The 21,716-nt window shown below is 40.8% G+C and overlaps 1 protein-coding gene and 1 long non-coding RNA gene across 2 annotated transcripts in view; one reads left to right on the top strand and one right to left on the bottom strand.

Moving 5' to 3' along the window:
- RSRC1 (arginine and serine rich coiled-coil 1) overlaps positions 1-21,716 on the top strand; it is a 98,390-nt gene that overhangs the window by 3,220 nt on the left and 73,454 nt on the right. The window contains exon 4 of the mRNA XM_033516641.1: positions 121-240. Coding sequence (XP_033372532.1) covers positions 121-240 — 120 coding nt within the window. The remainder of the gene's footprint in view (positions 1-120; positions 241-21,716) is intronic.
- LOC117244850 lies at positions 14,244-15,684 on the bottom strand. Its single transcript, XR_004498671.1, has 2 exons — positions 15,628-15,684; positions 14,244-14,965 (listed from the first exon to the last, which is right to left on the bottom strand). It is a non-coding gene; the product is annotated as an uncharacterized LOC117244850 (long non-coding RNA).

The raw sequence follows: 21,716 nt of genomic DNA, 5'->3' as shown, positions 1-21,716 counted from the left end.
CTGTTTTTGGGGGCAGTGCCAGCCTCACCCTGGCTTTGTTTTCTCAGGGATTTTTGGGGGTTTGTCTCTGTGTTCTGGGGTTTTTGGGGCAGTGCCAGCCTGACCCTGGCTCTGTTACAGGCGCAGACACAGATCCAGCAGCAGCTCTTCCTACGGCTCCAGGAGGAAGCGCAGCCGCTCCAGGGGCAGAGGCAAATCCTACAGGTCCCAGAGATCCAGGTCAAAGAGCAGAACCAGGAGGTAAGAGTCTCCCCTAGGAAACAGCAGCGTTATTTCTACTGGAAAAACATTCCTGGAGAATCCTGACATAATTACTGAGCTTGGAATAAATGGAAATAATAGCTGCAGGTGATGGTTTAAACCACACATCCCTTGAAATTCCTGATTTGGGGTCTCTGGAGTGTTTTCCACACACTAAATCTTGCAGTTACCCTGATGAAACAATTTTGAAGATAAGATATTTATTTTCCATATGATTCAAGCAAGAAAACATAACTAGGATCTCTTGGTGTCATGGAATCATTTGGAAATGTCTTGTGGATTTTTTAAGTTCCTGCTTTCCATAATTCCCACACATACCATTGGCTCCCTGAAGTTCAGAATAAACTGATTTTCTCACCTGTGTTTCTCTTGGCAAAGGATGAGTCTTTAGTTATGCAATCTTTTATACTTAAATAAAAAATTTATATATATATATATATATATATATATAAAATGTTTATTTCTATTTAAGGATGTCTACAGTGGAAGTTTGCATGCATTGGTTTGTGATGAATATTTCATAATTTCAATATTTAAATCTTAACCAGAAGTTGCAAAAGGTATTATAAAATCTGCTTTAATTAAAAGGTGCTCAAGTTGTGTTTGTATGTCTTTTTCAATTGAGAGGTTTAACTGAAGTTTATCCTTGATACCAGGTTTCCCATTAGCATTTTCTATTGATTTTAAATTAATTATTGAGTGGATCAAGCAGATCAAAGCTGTTTGGGTGAGTGCTTAAAATCTTCAGCCAGGTGATTTTGTGTGCCTGCACTGAGAATTTGTTAAACCTTTGGTTTCCATATCCAAACCAGGAGAACTGTTGCCTCTAAATGGTGAAAAATTGTTGTAGGAAGATGTGAATATTCCACTTTCTGTTATTTGTGTCGTGTCATGATTTATTCCCAGCTGTGCATTGGAAGAGTTGCTTGGACCTTTTATTGCTGCAGTGCCTTTGTAGTAGAAATTTGATTATTTAGATTTAGAAATAAATGTAGGAATTGCATGACCTCTCTTGGAGTATCCTTCCCATCAGAGCTGTACAGCTGTTCCTGGGAATATCCACTTTTCTCTGCTAAGAAAATCAGTTTGAACCCACAGAAATGTCAGAAGAATGAGGTGAAAAAGGAAGATTTTTCACATACTGAGTGTTAGGAAGTGTGATAAACTGATTTAAAATGGTTTTTTTATTATAATAAAACAATATATAAGAAATTGCTGACCTCATTAGCTATGGTTTTATTGCTATAAATTATTATATAATAAATATAAATTGCAGATCTCACTAGCTATGGTTTAGTGATCATCTTTTCCAAGGGATTTGACTTTAATCATGGTTCCAATATATGGAAATTAAGCACCTAGAAACTTGAAAAACATGGTTACTGCCATGTAACAGTACAGAAAATACTGTGTATCAGATATTTCGTGTATCAGATATTTCATGTATCAAGTGTGAGCACTGCAGGGGTAGAGCTGCACATTCCTTTAAAAGCTGGTCCTGTTTGCACCCACAGAGGGAAAATATTGATAAAAAACATCCTAAATGATCCCACAAGAGTCTAAAAGCTTAAAATTAAGCCCAACAGGACCCATTCCATCGTTTATTGCAGTTTTTTCTGAGTCTGCTGTAATGTGGCACTGAGCAGCTGTGGATTAATCTGATTTTGGAGAGTTAAATCTTGCTTTAGCACAAAGCTGCTACTCCAGGCCTGTGCTTGCCCTGGTTGTCAGTGCTGAGCTCTTGCAGTGATGCCAAATAATCCCTTTTCTGCCTCAAAATCACTCAACCCAAAGGCTCACCAGCTTTCCAAGGACTTTAGGATTCCTCAGGCTGGAAAAGAGATTGTGGGGGAGAGAGGGAATGGGATGGAGAGGTAGGAAAAATAAACCTAAAAATAAAAATAGTGGGAAAAGGTGATTTAGGACTGAGGGTTCCCCATCTCTGCCTGTGCACCACCTGGGACAGGTGTGAGTGTTTGCCATGGAAAATGTGTGTATTTATAGCTCTGGCACAGAATTTCCATGGATTCCATCTGTAATTCCTAATTATTCTTTATTTTTGTTCAGGGTGGGACAACTTATTTTCCTATGATTTTTTTCAAGGTAAATACTGAAGAAACCACTTTTAAATAATTTTTAAAAGGATCCAGAATAACTCAGGCAGCCCCTTGCGTTCCTGTGGTAAGGAATGGATTATCCAGGGGAATATTCCTGGTGATCTCCCACTTCTGGGATGCCAGGGAGGGAGGAAAAGCTGGAAAGGGAGGATCAGCCCTGTGTTTGTCACCCTCCTGCTGCACCTTCAGGGGATTATCCCCTTTAGGAGCTGAGCAAATGGCATTTTTATTTTATTTATTATGGGTTTGCCTCTAGAGAAGTACCTTGTATGGGAAGTTAAGGTCTGTTATGTGGTCTCTTTAAATCCCTGGAATTGTTCTTGGTATAAATCATGCAGGTGGCACAAATTCTGTATCCTGTAACATCTTGTCTCCCCACTATCCCCTACCAGCTTTTAATTTGTTTTTCAAGGTAGTGAAGGTGGTGTTAAAAGTAATGTATTTTTTTAATGACTTCTCTAACAGAGGTGTTTTATTTGAGCAGGGGATTTACAGTGCAAAACACTGAGCTGGATCAAGTTTTACTTTGAAAAGTTGGATTTTTACAATGACATGTGTAAGATATTTTAAATAGGTGTTGTTTGTAACCTAAACTGATTTCTTGTACTTTATTGGAGAAGATAAGAAAATTTGTGGAAATCATGATTATTTTATTTTAGATGCATTTTCAGAGTAAAAAAAGCAGAGTTTCCCTGTAATGGTTGTGTTTGATTTGAGAAGCTAAAGAAACTTGTGTGTTGACTATTTTATTTTAGATGCTGTTTTAGGGTGAAAAAAGTGGGGCTTCCCAGTGTTGCTGGTACTTTATTTGAGCAGATAAGAAAACTTGTGCATATTATTATAACTATTGTATTTGAGATGCATTTTTAGAGTCAAAAAAGTGGAGCTTCCCAGTAATGCTATAAATTCCAAGCTGTCCTACAGCGAGGGAGTACAATGCAAATACGACTTAATAAGATCACAAACTGAATTTCAGCAGAAACAACCAAGATTTACATTAAATTAGGAATTTTAAAACCGATTTAGTTTGTTTTACTGAGCATTTGCTTAATAACATTTTGCCTCCTCGCAATCTTTTTAAAGCCAATAATTCGTCTGTGAAGCGCGGGCACATCCTCCTGTGGAAAAATTGGAAGCAACAGCTCCCTCTCTGCAAACCACACATCCAGAGCTGGGAAAGGAATATTTCAGCTCCACAGAATTTAATAAATCATCCCATTTCCTAATTTGATCATATTAGATGCTGATGTGGAAGGAGCATTTCAAATAGCAGCTCCTCATTAATATACATCAGGCTGGGGAATAGCAGGGAATACTTATGGAGGGATGTCACAGTTCCTGTTCCTTAGTTTACTAAGTGGAACAGGTTGATGTGATCCTGGGTGTTATTTGTCACTGTCTTGCTAAAATGGTTTGGGTCGAGTTATGGAGTCCAGAAAGACAGCGGCTGATAAATCAAAAGTGGATTGAGTGGACAGCAGGCAGTGATTGATACCGTGACAGGATATGAAGAAAGGAATCTTGATAGGAGCATGCCCAATATTGAATATGAGAAGGAAAATGGCCCTGGAGTATGGATATTATTCAAGGAAATGAGAATAATAATATCATCTTGAAATTATTGCTGGGTGAAGATTAGGAGAGTTCTTATTAGAATATTCTGCTGCTGTGCCATGCAGGAGCTCGGCTCCCGCAGAATTCTGGGCTGGATGGAGCCCTGGGAATATTGGGAGAGTTTCCACTGTGATTGTTCTGTGAGTTAATCACATATAAAATACTTTGCAGCGGAACTTGCAGCACAAATCTTCTAATTCACGGAGCTTTAAATAGAATTAACCAAAAAATGTTGACCTTTATTCCCTGATTTCATCCAATCCCGTGATTACAGAGCATTCCACTGGAATTGTCTGTGAATATGCAAGTTTGCTTTATTGTCTGCCAAATGTCTTTGGCTTTTCCCATTAAGTTCAACTGCAAACTGCTGCCTTAAAATATCTTTAATGCACTTCAGCTTAAAAATCGACACAAAACCAGCGAGTGCATCTATACATATTGAGGAAGGAAAAAGAGATTTTATGGAAAGCAGTCCCACCTGGAGAGCTGATCCTTGGCAGTGTGGCTGAAGGTGTTTGATCAGGTTCTACATCTTATTTCTTTACCATTTCTCCAGTCTAATTAATTGAATATTGCAATGTGTGCAGGTTGTTGCATCCAGGGCCAGGGGAGCTGCTGCTTAGGGCTGGCTTTGGGATAGGCTTGGCTTTGGAATAGGCTTGGCTTTAGGGATGCAAAAGCAGCAGTGAGAACTGGAATTAACCTGGGTCCAACCCTCCCAGCCTGGCAGAATTCTTTGTGTTCAGCAGTTAATTTGTTAATTAAAAACTAGTTAAAAACAGGGTCCTCAAGTGCAGTGTGAAAAGGGTCATTAATAATTGATAGCAAACCCCACTGATTATGGGGTTTTGAGGATTTCCTTTTTTAACACCTTCTTCAAATAACTGCTGTTCTGTATTTTATTGAAGGGTTGATACTGCACAATTTGTAAGACTTTTAAAAGATGATATCACTGAATACTTTTGTATTTCTGTTACTGGTCCTCAGTTAATTTTCTTTTTTCCATACAATTATTTTAGTGCAGGTTTAAAGTGCTGGAGTCTTTCCACATTAAAACCTGGCCCATCAGCCCTCACAGCTGATAAGAACTAGTGGATCAAAACATGATTTGTAATAATTCAGTGTCTGTCTGTCCTGCTCAGCACATGCTGGTGGAGAGATTTTCATGGATTACAGAGCAGGGGCTGCATTATGAAAACTTCAGGAGGGATTTCCTCAAACAGCATTGGCCTAAAAGGAAAAGAAAGCTTTTTAGGACAGAGGAAATTAAAAAGGATGGATGTTTTGAGTGGACAGCAAATGAATAAAGAGTAAAATTGTGATGGGCCTGGTGGCTTTGCTGCAGAGTTTATGGAGAGAAGAGGTTGATGACAAAAAAAAAATGGAAAAAAGAAATGTCTCCAATAGTGGGCAAAGATCCACTGAAGTTGTGTGGGGTTAGAAGGCTGATTTTAGGGGTGTTGAGAAGAAAAGGTGAATTTCAGGGTGATGCAGCTGTGGGAGTGAAGCTGGTGATGCTCCAGGTGGGAGCAGAGGTCTGGCCATGGGGCTGAGTGTTGGCTCAGGGGTTTTGATTTGGCTGTTGCAGGGAAAAGGAGAAGTTCAGGGATGAAGGGAAAGCTCCTGCACTGCCCTTGCAGCTGCTGTGCCTCTGGGAGGAGCTGGAAGTGGGATTGGGTGGGAGCAGCAGGATTGACTCAGAGCAGTGGGGATGGGACAGGGACACCCAGCACCCTTCTCCTGCTGTGGGAGAACTGGGAATGGCCTGAGCTGGGCACATTCCATCCAGGAAAACCCTTTGGAAATGCCTCCTTGGGAGGAATTTTCCAAAGAGAAGCAGACAGTCCTGTCAGAAATCAAGCAGTGCTGTTTAATTAGAACATTGCTTTTGAAATTCCAGCCCAAGCCATTCCATGCTTCTATAATTTTATTCTTGTCATTAATTCTTATGATTGCTTAATTTTTTTGCCTGGTTGTAGCCACTGGAGTTACTTTTCCTTTCAAGTATTGATCTGCAGCATAGGATATTTTTTTCCCCTCTCCCTGTTCCTCAAGTTAACTCACTCAGGTGCAATTATGTGAGGAATCAGTGTAAATATTACATGTTCCTCTCTCTTTTAACTGCTGGGAAAGTTTCAAGCCTTTGGTCCATTAGCAAATAGATTTAATTAAGATATTGCAGCATTTCTTTCATGAAACTTCAAATAAAAGCTTGGGGCAGGAAGGTGGAATTGACATCACTGAGTGTGATCCTGCTGATGGTAATGTCAGCTCATGTTTATTTTTCCCCCAATAAACCCAACCCTGCAGTTTTTATTTGGGATCTTGTTGCATTCCAGCTTGTACCACCAGCAGCCTCTAAAAATATCTTTATTTTTGTTGCAATAACTGACTTTTTTTCGAGGGGAATGATCAGTTTGTGTACATGCCTGTCCAGGAAAGGCCCAGAGGTGGAGCAGGAGCAGTGGAGATGTCCTGGAGCACCAACCACTGCCGAGCTCATTGCCCAGCCCTAATTGACCACTTTGGGAAATTAAACTTCACAAGGCAGCGCCGAGGGCCCTCCAGTTATCAATAAGGCCACAGAGCTGTGAGTGACAATTGCTTTGATGCCTTTCATTGGTATAAAACCAAAAAAAAGCAGCTTTAAAAAAAGCTCTGAATGCATAAATGCTGTTCATTTGGAGCTGGGGCTCAGTCTGATTCCATGGAAAGTTGGTTTTTTGTGCAGCTCAGGTGTTACCTAAACCAGTGTGTTTAAAGTAGAGCTGCTCATTTCTCTAGAACCTTTCATTCCTCCCTTTGGAAAAAGGTGTCTTTGCAGATTGTTGGTTTTTTTTTAGAGCTTCAGTTTTCTGTTTGGAAAAGGAACTCAAGAAGACAAGAAAAATACAACTCCCCTTAGTGGGAAATTGCCTTTTTGATTTCAGTGTGTCTGCATTCTAAATCACTATGTATATTAACTTTTTTTTTTAATTCTCTTTTTTCTCTGCTACCAAAGCTCTGGCCATGAAATAGGAGCTGTTATTTCTTTGCTGCAGAGCTTGTGTTTCTTGAGTCAGCCCTGCAAAAGCAGATGTCTTAAGGATGCCCTGGTAATCCAAGAACCTCTTTGCTCTGTAAATTGTTGCTCTTTCCAGGGTTCATTTCTAGGAGTGATTTTCCCACTGTGAAAAAACACAAACTAGTACAATTTAGTAGTAAAAGTCTACTCATTATTCCCATCTTTCACTCTTTCTATTTCTGATAATGTATGGCAGGGAACCATACATTATCAGAATGTGGTTAAAATGATGAAGGTAGAAAATGTGCATTTCTGCTAAAAAAGTGATATGGAAAGGTTGGGTTGGGTGTGGAGTGATAGAGCAAGGGGGGGAATGGCTCCCAGTGCCAGAGGGCAGGGCTGGATGGGATTTTGGGCAGGAATTGTTCCCTGGGAGGGGCTGGGATGGAATTCCCAGAGCAGCTGTGGATCCCTGGATCCCTGGCAGTGCCCAAGGCCAGGCTGGATGGGTTTGGAGCCCCTGGGACAGTGGGAGATGTCCCTGCCATGGATGGGGATGAGCTTTAAGGTCTCTCCCAACCCAAACAATTCCATAATTATAAACCAGCCTCCATGCCCTGGAATCCTTTGCTCTCAGTTTTCTCTGGGGTTCCAGGCACTGCTCCTTAGCAGGACATTGCTGTGTGTGTGTCACCACTGCAGGTTTGTAACAAATATCCCATAAAAATCAATTTTCCTGTGGGATCCACGCAGCTCCCAGCCTGTGTTGGTGCCATTCCCAAAGTGTGCTCTGGGAGTGAGTTCATGCTGGATTAATCTGATTAAAACTCTGCTGTCCTGCCACTCCCTGGCTGCCCTTTGGTCCTTTGTGCTGCTCCTTCTCCTCCCACATCCAAACTCCTGAGTTTTAGATTTTCCCGGTTTCCAAGGCTAAGCATTGAGTCTCCCAAAAATTCCAGAGCAAGATGTAGAGCTGATAATTCATCTGCTCCTAACACAGATTTATTGGCATCAAACCTCAGCCCTGTCAGAGCAATGGCAAAAGCTGCTCTTGACTTCAGTGATTCCAGATTTTCCCGAGCTGGGATGTTCTAGGAAGAAAAGGTTCCCAAAAGAAATGGGATAATTGCAGGCATGTGCAGAGCTCTTGTCCTTTTGCTGTTAAAACAGAGTGTGAGTAACCCTCTGAACAAATTATTTAATGCTAAATATGGGGTGATGTTAATAAAAATATGGGAAAACTTGGATTTGTTTTTGCAGTGTAACTGAAGACAGGTGTGTCAGAGCTATAATGTCTATTTAAAATAGTAAAATCTAGGAAGATATGGAAATTTAGCAGCTATACCATAATTAGAACTATAACTAAAATATTTTGATTGTACTCTTGTAGAATTTTATTTTGAGTCTAAGTTTTCTGTGAAATTCTTGCATGCAAAGCCCCCAAATCCTGGGAAATGGGTTTCAATAGGGAATTTCCTTATCCATAAGTATTATTGTGAGATATTCTCCAGTTGTGTTTTTTATTGGATTGTATCCATATCTCTTAGGAAGGCAACTTCTCAATGAATTTAAAGTGTCAGGTCATGCTCAGCTCAAATAACTGATGTAAATTCAGGTTGTGATTTTGTGCCATGGATTTATATCCTAGAAATGAAGGCAAGGCCAGCAGAATGGGTTTATTATTTTTAGTTCTGTATAAACTTTTAGGTTATCTATTCTTCTTCCATGGTTTTTGGTTCTCTTCTATGGAAACATGTGGGGATAAGCTGAATTGTGATAGAATTTAAATTAATCTGTGGCACAGCACTGAAAATCTGTTCCCAGTCTATATCAAAAAGAGATGCTAAAAGTTTTCCTGTTAAAGCTCTGAGCTTCTTGATTGGAGAATGGCTAAAAAAAAAAAGCAAAGGCTTCTCCTATTTTTCTCCTATATAGTCTTCTTGAAGTTCTTCCAAATTAGATTTTAAATGCCAATTAGGAGGTTGAATATACTAAAATAAAAGCAAATACAACCAAAATGGCCTCACCTTATGGCTAGTGAGGCTTTTTCTCTCAAAAGCAGAACCTTTGCTCTGAGCATGGCTTTGAGAAAGATATTCAGCTTAATGAACACATTAATTAGAACCATAACTATTTATAAGATAATTAGAAACGAAGCACGGTAAACTGGGCTTTTCCTGCAATTAATGGAGGATTAATTACTGGAGGTAATGAAGTGGATTTTTAAATGCATTAAGGTGAAGTACAGAGATGTGCAAGGCTTTGTGATAGTTGCATAATTATTCCAGGCTGTTTGAGCAGAGCTCGTATGAGCTCGCTAATAAGCATCATTGCATCATTATGTATGCACTTAAAAAGACTTACCACCAAAATGACTGCCTAATTATTTCTAATTGGCAGGACTCTGTGTAGTCATTGAGCTGTTTGTAGCCATTTTAAGGTTCATTTAACTATCCTTGGGGCCATGTGATAGATGGAAAAAAGCTCCCGCTCCGTGCTGGCCTTGGCTGGCGCCGTTAATCAGTTTTGGTGGGCTCCAGTTTGAAATGCATTTGCTCCTGCAGAGGTCAAAACCTGAAGTAGTCCAAGCAAAGTTTGGCTTTTTGAAGCCACTTGACTGTATTCATTAGCAATTAGTAAAATAATTGTGGCTGTGGCTGTGTTTGGATTTCCGTCGGGCCGGGCGCGCTTTCATCGCCGGCCGTTCTTACGGCACATTAACTTCCCAGGAATGCAAACCTTCTTCCCAGAGACCCTTTTAGCAGCCTCAGTGCAGTGCCACATGTTCAGCTGCTGCACCTTTCTTCAGATATTTCTTCCCTTGAGCAGCTCCCAGAATTTCACCACCAGCAGCTCCCGAGTGATTCCCGAGTGGAAGTTCCTACCCCGGGATGAGCTGCGGGGCTTTGCAGGGCATCTCTGAGAAGTCAGGCACTGAGCATTGAGAGAAGGAGCCAGGAGCAGGCAAATCCTGCTGGTTCCCACTGAGGGGGAGCTTGGAGCATCCATTTCCAAGCTGTTGACAGCTCTGATATCCCAGGACATCTCCCAGCAGCGGGAATAATCCCAAACCTCCGCGTTGGGTCAGCGCAGCCACCGGGAATTTCACAGGAAATGTTGTGGCTCCCCAGGTTCCCTGTCTGGAGATGGTGGAACCAGGATGGAGGGGTTTTATCTGCTCATCTCCTTCAGGTTGAAGGTGACATCCCATCAGGAGCTTTCCTGAGGCTGGGAAGGTTCTCTGGGGGTAATCACAACCATCTGCAGGGCGCTGTGAGCTACAGGAGCCACTCCTGCAGCTCAGGGCAGCAAATCCCAGCCCAGAAAAGAAAGGTCAGCATTTCAAACAATTTCAAACAGGGCTTGAGGAATTTCATATCAATGCAGAACCCAAACAATTATTGGACTTGGTGTTTAAAAGAGTTAGTCATTAAAAAAACCAAGCAAAATGTCATTTAGTCGTGAGATATTGGTTCAGATAGCAGATATTGGTTTAGATAGCAGAAAATGGGATTAAAGGAAATCAATTGTGGCAGTGTAAACTAAAATAAAAACAAGTCCTTAAGGAAAATCCAGAGTAGTCTCAATTTTTTAAAAACTGGTTTAATTGTGAGACTTCTCTAAAGGTGATTTTTAGATCACAGCTGTAACACCTGAGGACATCAGTAACTCCTGGAGGGGCATCAGACAAAAATCCCTTGGTTAGTACATTATTAACTCAATATAAATTACACATTTCAGTTCTAAAATCCCTTCATATTCCTATTCCCTCCCTTCCAACATCCCCAGGATGGTGCTGATGGTGTTAATTAACACCTTGGTGTGCTGTGAGTCTTCCCAGAGTTGTGGGGATGGAATTTGTGGAAGGTTTTGAGTGACACAACAGGTACAGGTTTATTCTTGGAATTCTTCAACTGCCTGGTTTAGATAATGGTGATTTCCATCTCAGTGATGGAAATAATTCAGTTTTTGTTTTAATTCTTTCCTTCAGGTCTGGAAATGGAGGTGAGTGAGGTCCATGGGAGCTGCTGCTGTAGAATCAGGAACCTGTCACTGTTCCCTGGGTTAGCTGTGCCTTTGGGAGGTTCTTTTGTGTTTAAAACAAAAAGCAGAGCTTAGAAGAAAGTTCCACGAGACCCTTTTTTTAAAACAAAGCCTAGGTCTGTAGAACTCACATCGTAATTCACCTTTATTCCCCATTTAAATTAGCACTGACACCCAGCAGTTTGTGCTCAGCATCATCAGCTGATCAGTCAGAACACATATTGAAATGCAATAATTAAATATTTCTGTTGCTTTATGCATTTTTTTTTAAACAATCTGGATTTTGTTGTTTCTCTCTTTCTGGTCTGATTTATTTGACAATATTTTATGTAACTTATTTCATATTCCATGAGGAAAACATTAATTTTTAGAGTAGTAAATGAAATACTCAGAATTTCTTCCCTGGAGTTTTTAATTAGCTGTAAGAATGGGGCTTTGGGAGGGACAGGACAGGGTTAGAGGTGGTAACTCCCAATAAAGGAGATTTTTGGGGCTGATAAAGGTCTCCAGTAAAGGAGATTTTGGGGTGGCAGCTCCATGGTCTTCAGCAGGAATGGAACTGTTCACTTTCCATCCAGAATATTAAAAACAGCCCCTGCTTTCCTCTCCCTTCTGTGTTTGTTACATTTAAAATATTTAAAGGGAGATGCATCCAATGTGCACAGAAATGAGAAAGTTATCCCTGTGCCCTGGAAAAATGGACACAAAGTATCCAAACTCTTGGTTTCTTGTCCCTCCAAAAGATTTTGAGTGGATGGTGTGAAATATTTTTGCTTTCCTTGTGTATTTCTGAAGCCTTTTCATGGGTTCATTTTTGGAGCAGTTTTCATTAAAAAAATGATTTTGTTTTTATCTTGGGAAAATGAAATATTCTAAAAAATTTTTCTATACTCTTAATAAACATATGGTGGTAAAAAGTACAGGTGGAATACTTTAAATTTTTTACATCTCATAAAGTTTAAACCTCAACCTGTCTGGTTGTCACTGAATTAAAGACAAAAAAAATTGCCTTTTTAAAAAATTGTGAGCACAGAGGATGGGTTCATTTGTTTTACTCAGGAAAAAGTAGAGACACAGCTTTTCATCCAGGTGTTATTTGCAGCATATTGTTCATGGTCATTATGAATCCAGTCAGTCTCAATATTCCAAATTAGGTGTTTATTTCTAGGCAATGCCTTCATCCTCTCTTTAAAGAGATTTTATTTTATTTTTTTTTGCTTTTAAATGATGTTTGCAGTGTTGAAGAATGAGGAATATTCAGATTTTTTTCCCCCAGTTGTTTCAATTTTGGTGCTTTGCTGGTGCCACTTTGAGATCTCACTTGCCAGTGCTGGTGCTGCATCACCTAAATTGGGATTTTTTGGGGTTTTTTTGCAGTTGCTGAGAGCAGGTGGTGTCCTGGTGTGTAAGCTGATTTCAAATATCTGTTTAGGTAATTTCCTTCAGCTGTCTAATATCAATTTGGGGACGTAAGGACACACAAATATTACAGAGTCTTTAAGATGGGGCCTCAATCCCAGAGGTTTTATGATCCCAAAACCTGAAATATTTGCTTTGTCCCAGCCAGCCAGAGGAGCAGTGTTTACCTGTAATTAATCTGAGCTGAAGGCACGGGGGAAGTGGAAAATCTCAACCTGAAAATCTCTCCTGTCTGTCCCTTAACATTTTACCATAATATCAGAGGTGTTGTCAAATTTACAACAAATAATTACCTGGGTCGTGATTCCATCTGGAAAATGGATTGGAGCCTTTTCCATGGCTCTGGGATCCATCCAGGGCAGATGCAGAGTGACTAAAGCCTGCACGAGGCAGAAAGGAATAATTTGGGGTGTTTGTCCAGAGTCCTGGAAGAAAGCTACACCTTTATTTTTTCCCAAATAGATTCCAGCTGTATGGAGAATGGAATAACTACACGTGTTTGTAGGAATTAATTACCAGGTCTGATGGATCTGCTTGCTAAGAGAATGTGGTACTCCTTTGTTCCCATAGAATTCAAGTTTTCCTGTTTTTTTTTATTTTTTAAATGTCTTTCCTCCAGGATTGCAACATTTAAACTTTCATTCAATCCATTTTTTTCCTGTTTTTTTTCCTCAGCCTGAGCAGTTCTGGGATTTGCTTGGGAGAAGAAGGAATTCCCTTGCTGGAATCTTTGTGTGCCAGATCAACAACTGTTTTTCTTTTCCCTCACCTCATGCTTTAAACTTTTTGCGTGACCAGAAGACAAGTTGGGGATTCTCAACTCAATTGAGCCTTTTTTTTGTTTTGTTTTCAGATTATTGGAATATTTATTTCCCTTATCAACCTTAACTTTGTTTTTTTTATGGAAGTTTCTACCTAATGTCCCTGCAGCTGGGTACTGCACACATTTTTTTAGGTTCATGTGGGGTTTTTGCCCTTGAACTCCAAGACTGCTTTGAATGAGGACAAGGAATGGGAGGGACTTTGGGTGTTTTTATTTAACAGGACAATGTCCCAATATCTGTATTAACTTCTGTGTCTTTATTATTTAATTCCCTAAAGAATATCAGAATTAAAATCCAGATTTTTCTGCTCAGTCATGACATGACTACAGGAATGTGGGGTTAGAAAAAAGCCCTGCTTTGGGATACACCTGAAAAGATGGGAGGGAAATTCATGTCAGGTAAAACCAGATGGGTTCTTATCTGATGATCTTAATCTGAGATTAAATTTTAGGAAGGAGTTTTTATGCAGATTGACATGGAAATAAACAGTTTATCTCCCTGCTTGGATGACAGCAGTTGAACCCATGATTTACCTCTCAGGTTACACTCAGTAAAGTCTAATTTTGGTTTTAATTTGGCCTGAGGTGTTGGTTGAGGTTGCAGCTGGCAGGGCTTGGTTGGCTTTTCCCCATCGCCCGTTCCCCAGGCAAGGAATTGTGCCTGAATTCCATGGGAAGCACGTTCTGATCCCGGGCCTGAGGGGGGTTTGGGGACACACCTAAAGGGGGATAAGAGACAGCCCCCAGGCCCCGCCCCAAACCCCCCCCAGGCCCCGCCCCAAACCCCCCCCAGGCCCCGCCCCAAAACACACCCAGACCCCGCCCCAAACCCCCCTCAGGCCCGGGATCAGAACGTGCTTCCCATGGAATTCAGGCACAATTCCTTGCCTGGGGAACGGGCGATGGGGAAAAGCCAACCAAGCCCTGCCAGCTGCAACCTCAACCAACACCTCAGGCCAAATTAAAACCAAAATTAGACTTTACTGAGTGTAACCTGAGAGGTAAATCATGGGTTCAACTGCTGTCATCCAAGCAGGGAGATAAACTGTTTATTTCCATGTCAATCTGCATAAAAACTCCTTCCTAAAATTTAATCTCAGATTAAGATCATCAGATAAGAACCCATCTGGTTTTACCTGACATGAATTTCCCTCCCATCTTTTCAGGTGTATCCCAAAGCAGGGCTTTTTTCTAACCCCACATTCCTGTAGTCATGTCATGACTGAGCAGAAAAATCTGGATTTTAATTCTGATATTCTTTAGGGAATTAAATAATAAAGACACAGAAGTTAATACAGATATTGGGACATTGTCCTGTTAAATAAAAACACCCAAAGTCCCTCCCATTCCTTGTCCTCATTCAAAGCAGTCTTGGAGTTCAAGGGCAAAAACCCCACATGAACCTAAAAAAATGTGTGCAGTACCCAGCTGCAGGGACATTAGGTAGAAACTTCCATAAAAAAAACAAAGTTAAGGTTGATAAGGGAAATAAATATTCCAATAATCTGAAAACAAAACAAAAAAAAGGCTCAATTGAGTTGAGAATCCCCAACTTGTCTTCTGGTCACGCAAAAAGTTTAAAGCATGAGGTGAGGGAAAAGAAAAACAGTTGTTGATCTGGCACACAAAGATTCCAGCAAGGGAATTCCTTCTTCTCCCAAGCAAATCCCAGAACTGCTCAGGCTGAGGAAAAAAAACAGGAAAAAAATGGATTGAATGAAAGTTTAAATGTTGCAATCCTGGAGGAAAGACATTTAAAAAATAAAAAAAAACAGGAAAACTTGAATTCTATGGGAACAAAGGAGTACCACATTCTCTTAGCAAGCAGATCCATCAGACCTGGTAATTAATTCCTACAAACACGTGTAGTTATTCCATTCTCCATACAGCTGGAATCTATTTGGGAAAAAATAAAGGTGTAGCTTTCTTCCAGGACTCTGGACAAACACCCCAAATTATTCCTTTCTGCCTCGTGCAGGCTTTAGTCACTCTGCATCTGCCCTGGATGGATCCCAGAGCCATGGAAAAGGCTCCAATCCATTTTCCAGATGGAATCACGACCCAGGTAATTATTTGTTGTAAATTTGACAACACCTCTGATATTATGGTAAAATGTTAAGGGACAGACAGGAGAGATTTTCAGGTTGAGATTTTCCACTTCCCCCGTGCCTTCAGCTCAGATTAATTACAGGTAAACACTGCTCCTCTGGCTGGCTGGGACAAAGCAAATATTTCAGGTTTTGGGATCATAAAACCTCTGGGATTGAGGCCCCATCTTAAAGACTCTGTAATATTTGTGTGTCCTTACGTCCCCAAATTGATATTAGACAGCTGAAGGAAATTACCTAAACAGATATTTGAAATCAGCTTACACACCAGGACACCACCTGCTCTCAGCAACTGCAAAAAAACCCNCAGTTGGAGGAATTTGAGGCCCAGTTGGAGGAATTTGAGGCCCAGTTGGAGGAATTTGATGTGTTTGGGGTCATTTCTCCTCCCAGCTGTCGATCTCCCCTGGGTTTTCCTGCACCTCAGTGGTGACCGCGACACGCTGAGCCGAGCCATGATGTGTGTGGAGTCTTCTTGATTATCCTTGATTATCTTCTTGATAATCCTTGATTATCCTACAATCCTACCAACCTGCATTGGGGCAGAGGAGGCACCTTCATCCCCCTCAGAATCCAGAGCAGGAGGTTCTCCAGGAGTCTGGAGTTGTGTCAAACCAACTGCTTTAGAACTCCAGGGTGTTTCATCCATGGGTTCTTCTCTCCAGCTGTGTTCCCGTGCTCTCCATGCTGCCTTTCCAGGAACTACAGCTCTGAAAAATTGCAGTTATGGGAATTTTGCCTCCTCAAACGTTTGATTATGGAATTACCATCGTTGAAAAGTGGAGAATTGCTGGGCTGGGTTGGAGCCATTTCCTCAGCTCTGCATTTGGCATCATTGGCCACACAGAGGGAATTCCTTCCTCTCCCAACCAAATCCCAGAACTGTCACTGCAGGCAGGACAAAATGGGCAGAATGGGAATTTAAATGGTTCATTTCTGGAGGAAAGACATTTTTCATCATCTCCAAAAAAGTTCTTGGTTGTCCCAGTTCTTGTTTTAATTTCATCCTGCTTTGCTCTGGCTCTGTGGATGATAATTTTTTAAATCTCAAACATTCCCTTATTCTGAAATATGTTTTGTCACTTAGCCACTGCCCAAACTGCTGCTTCGAAACAACTTTTTCCTCTTAGCATCAATCTCATTTCAGGTTTAAACTCTGACTCTGCTGCTGCCTAGTTTTGTTATCACTCACCTTATATTGAGCAGTAAATTCAAAAAAAGTAGTATTATTGTACATATTATCTCTATTTAACTTACTGAAAGACATGCATTTTAAAATTGCAAACTAATAATGACCTGAAATGTTTTATAGAGTCAGCTAAATTTCCATTATATATACATATTTAATAATTTCTGCAGCCTGAATGACTGCAATTGATACCTGAAATTATTTTACCTTTCCAATAACTCATACCATGATTTTTTTATTAATTTTTTTTTTCCTGGTGGTGAAGTTGAGTTAAACAAGGAACTTTCTCTTAATATGCTTTGAAAGAGAACATGGCATTTTGCTGCAATTACTTGTGTGTTTGCACTCTGGCTTTATTACCAATCTGAGCATCCAGGCTTGATGCAGCGCAGTTGTTCCATTGTTCTGGCCCAGCCCTTGGATTTATGGCTGAACTATTAAAGAGCCCTGAATTTGTTGGCTTTTGTTTGTGGCCATTGAGCTAAAAATAATCTAATAAAGCTTGTGTCAGGTGAGAGATGTTTAGAAGAATTCCAGGGGAGAAGTTGACATCTCGGCACCGGGTTGCTGTTTGCCAAAAAACCAGATTATTTTTGCAAAAACTGAGCTTCCCTGGAAGGGCTCAAAGGGAATAAAACAAACCCTGTCTTGGTTTTGGGCTCTTAATTCCTCTTTCCATTTAAGAAAGTCTCTCTTTTGCAGTTGTAACCTTTTGAAGAGATTAGATTGGACCTCTAAGATAGAGTTCAGTGCTTTAGTGCAATATAATTGGGGAAATACTAAACGCCACTGACCTCATTTCCTCTAGAACAATGAGAATTAATAGTTGCACGTTTTATTAGGCTGATATTCCAGATGTAGTGTACATTTAATTAAGTGTAGTTTCCTTTTGGTTATGGTATGTGGCTCTGCTTTTTGTCGCAAATTCTTTCTAGTTTTACAGTTTTCCACATGTTTTCTTTCACCATTTATGATTTTTTCAAAGCGGGGCTATAAGGATTTAAATCACTTTAGCATGCAGCAAAACAGTTCCCATTCAAACAATAAACGCCATTTTAAAAAGCCTTTAGATCTTCTGTCACTTCATAAATATAAATGTATAAAAACATTATGCAGTTGTAGTGCCCACCTGCTAATTAAATGCAGATTTCCTCAAACTTGTTTTAAAATCCGCTTATTTGTTTCAACTCTGTCTCTGCTCAGAATACATATGGCCCTTGTGAAACTAATTATGCTTATGGAGCAGCTGTTAAATTTAGTGCAACTAATTTTATCCAATATTTTACATTTTAATTGATTACCTGTGAAGAAATTAGCAAATTAACACTTATTGTGCAGTAACTGAATGGGCTTTTATGGAGACTTTCAATTTTTACAAGCGGCCCGAGTGTTGATGGAATAAAGCCATTTCTTAGGGTTTGAGATAGGGAAGTTATTGGTGAGCCTTGATTATCTGGTGTGAGAATTTAGGGATCCTGAGTGATGCCAAGCATCTGTGTGTTCTGCAACTTAGGACATGAAAAGCAGATTGGAAAGTAATGGCTTTTCACAGAATTTTGGGAACATATGGGCTTATCTGGATCTAAGAACTCTTTGAAGATCTTTGAACTTGACTAAATGACTTAACCTTTGGCATGGTGGGTGGGTGTTTTGGGTGTTGTTTGGGGGGGAAGGGGATCCATGCTGGAAATCTCCTCTCCAGCTTCAGTTTTTGGTTTGTATTTTTTTTTTTCCCCCCCTCTGGTCGTTCCATAATTTGAACATTTGGGGTCTTGCTTTAATAGGACTAATTGTGATTCCTGTTATTTTTCAACAGCAGATGAAATAGAAAATTTGTCTTCTCTGCCAGATCTGTGGACTTTTGTTGTGGTTTGGTGATGAGTTGGGGACACAGATGACTTTTAGAAGTTCCATTTTAAGAAGTTTTATCTTGATTTCCTGTCCTGTAGATCTTGCAAGATCCTTTAATAGGAATTAAGTAGAGAGAGACTCTTCCCAAGGCCATGGAGTGATGGGACAAGTGGGAATAGCCTAAAGCTGATGGAGGGGAGGTTTAGGTGGGATTTTGGGAAGAAATTCATCCCTGTGAGGGTGGTGGGACACTGGCACAGGGTGTCCAGGGAAGCTGTGCCAGGCAGGGACACCTTCCCTATCCCAGGGAGCTCCAATCCCTGTCCAGCCTGGCCTTGGACACTGCCAGGGATGGGGAAAGTTGGTGCCATAACTCTTTAAACTTTAAAAATCTGTTTCCTGTATATAAATGTCATCTGCCACCAGTTCTGCACAGACATGGGAATGAGCAGAAATCCAGGAACTGAGCATCCAGCCCACCTGAGCTGAATTTGTTATTTGCACCTGCAAAAGGTAGAAGGGAACTCCAGATTTGAGCTGAGAAACTGAAGTTCTCCAGCAATAAATATTTTAGATTCCTCAGTTATTCCTGGTGGGTGCCCTGAAGTGAGGAGAGGCCCTGCATCAATTAAAGGTGATTTGTGGTGCTACAGAGCTTTTTTTATTTTGTTGTTTGGGGTTTTTGGCTTTTTTCCCTGTTTTGGTCTTACCTGCAGAGTTCTGAGAAGTCAGGGTTACCTGGGAATGGTGCATTTAGGGCAGTGCTCTGTAAATCTGTGCTGCCTCATCATGATTGTAAGAACAATGTCTCTGTGCCAACCAAAAATTAGATTTCATATCCAGAATGCTCTTTCAAGTCAGAACTTCCTCTACCTGAGGGGTAAGGATGGATGGGTGGACACTTTTACATTTGTGATGACACTAAAAATCCATTTTGAGCCAGCAAATGTTCTCCAGTTAATAATGCAGCAGTGCAGTGGTAATTTGATCTATTTATTAGTGTTAATAGAGTGACCAGGATGGGAGAGCTGCTGTTGGAAGGTACCAGCTGCTGAAACAGGAACCCAGCCCTGACCTCTGGAGCTGCTCCTGCCAGGAATAGGAACCTGAACTCCCATGTGCTGGATAAATTCCAGAAATGTAATTTATAGCCTCATCTGGATGGGGGATTTTCTTCTGCCTAGTCTATTGTTGAGTTTTATTAAGCAGTTGTTGTTTCATAAGGGTTTTTTTTTTTCCTGTGTGATTTGGCTTTTTAAAGGCCTTGGGAGTTTCACACTCCAAGAGGTGCTAAAGAAACTTTTTATGCTGTTTGAAAAATGCCCCCATTTCCCTCAGTGAACCTTTTCCATGAGGTGCCATCAGAACATTTGTGGGAGTGATAGAACTGTAGAGTCCTGGGATGGTTTGGGTTGGGAGGGACCTTAAAGCCCATCTCATCCATCCTCTGCCCTGGGAAGGGACCCATTCCAAAGGCCAGGGTGCTCAGGTAAGAGAAACCAAGGAAAACTTGACCTGATTTCTCCTAAATATCCCTTGTCTACTCAGGTAGCTGTTAAGTAAAATATAGAAAATCTTCTACAGAAATTCAGGAATAATGAAAGCATTTTGGACACAAAAAGAACCAGTCCTAACACTTCTTGATCTTTTTTTTCCCATTTTGTTAATGGTTGAATCCTACATTGTGTGTTTGAAGTTATTTTGCATCTCTTTTCAGAGCAGGAGCAATGTTTTCTTTTTCACTTTTGCTAGATCACCAGTTTAAGGATATTAAATTGTGAAGTGTGTTACATTATTAAATAATAAAATAAAACTGTAAGGAGGCAGAGGTGCAGGTGAGAAACATCCCCTGGGTTGTTCTGCTGATGGAATTTTGTAACTCTGCAAGTAGGGGCAGTAAGAGCTGAGATTGTCACTCTAGACCTTTACAACATTTTAAAGAGTTTACATTCAGGACTGAGTAGCCAAAAGCTTCTAAAACCTGGAGGTGAAACCCTTGGTTGCAACCTAGGCCTGCTGATATCTGAGTGCTGACTTCACCCACTGTGATTTTTGGAGAAAAAAAGTTATCTAGATGTCTCTCTAGAGGAAGGCAGAGGAATTAATGATCTTCTGTTAGACTAATTTGGTATTTTACATTTGGGGGATCCTTTCTGTCTGCTTGGAGCTTTCTCTAGTGAAGGAATTGCCTTCCCTCACTATCTGGGAGCTTCTGCAGGAGTTCTGGTGACTCTTGTTCTGCTTGTTTGGATAATCCAATAGATCCTGTCAAAGATTGAACCTGTTTTAATCAGAATCTCTTCCTTACCTGCTTTGGGGTCATTTTTTTCCTGTCAGTCTACCTGATGCCTTAGGATTTAGGTTTTATATTTTCCAGATCTTGTAGTGCTTTAGTGTGTAACTCTAAAACTCCATAGCCTGGCAGCTGCTGTTCTCACATTTTATTCAGACAAAATTCCTCTCTAGGCCTGGGAATCAAGGTCACCTCACTGTCTCCAAAAGGTATAAACAAAAGTGAGTTGGGGGGGAGCAAACTGGGGGTAAATGACTTCATTACCTGAAGCTGTAATAGGGGAATTAACCCCTGATATGTAAATAGACCTAATTTATAATTGTGTGAAGAACTCATGACCATTGTCCATCCTGGGTGCAGCCTCTGGCAGGCTTTGACTGCCCAAGGTGTCCCTGCTGAAGGCCTTTAACAAATCCCCACTTTTATTCTCTGAATCTTGCCCAACCTCTGCTCTAGGGAGCCACTCCAAGGCATCATACCTGATCAATATTTTTATTGATCTGAGGGGATCGAGTGTTTCACTGGTGAATTGGCAGATGACACCGCGCTGGGAGCGTGTGTCTGTCTGTCAGAAGGTTTGGTTTGTCACCCTGAGAGTTGTGCTCAGGTGGGGTCAGTCTCCTTCTGCAGGCAGCCACAGACAGGAGAGGACAAGGTCTGAAGCTGTGCCAAGGGAAATCTAGGTTTGATATAAAGAAAAAGCTTTTTATGGAAAGGGTGATAAAGTATGGGAATGGCCTGCCTGGGGAGGTGGTGGAGTTGATGCCTTAAGTTTCAGCTTTTATATTTCCCAGATTCTTCATTGCCTTTGATGTGTGTGACTCTGAATTTCACATAAAGTGTCAGCAATTCTCCTCACAGCTCAGTCAGACACAACAACCCTTTTCCAGCCTGAGAACCAAGGGCACCACTGCAGCTTCAGCCCCAAAAATATAAACAGCAAATTGAGGAGAGCAATCTGGGAGGATGGGACTGCATCACCTGAAACTGGAT

Source organism: Parus major, chromosome 9, assembly GCF_001522545.3.
Source record: "Parus major isolate Abel chromosome 9, Parus_major1.1, whole genome shotgun sequence".
Lineage (NCBI taxonomy): Eukaryota > Metazoa > Chordata > Aves > Passeriformes > Paridae > Parus > Parus major.
This window is presented reverse-complemented; position numbering and strand designations above follow the sequence as displayed.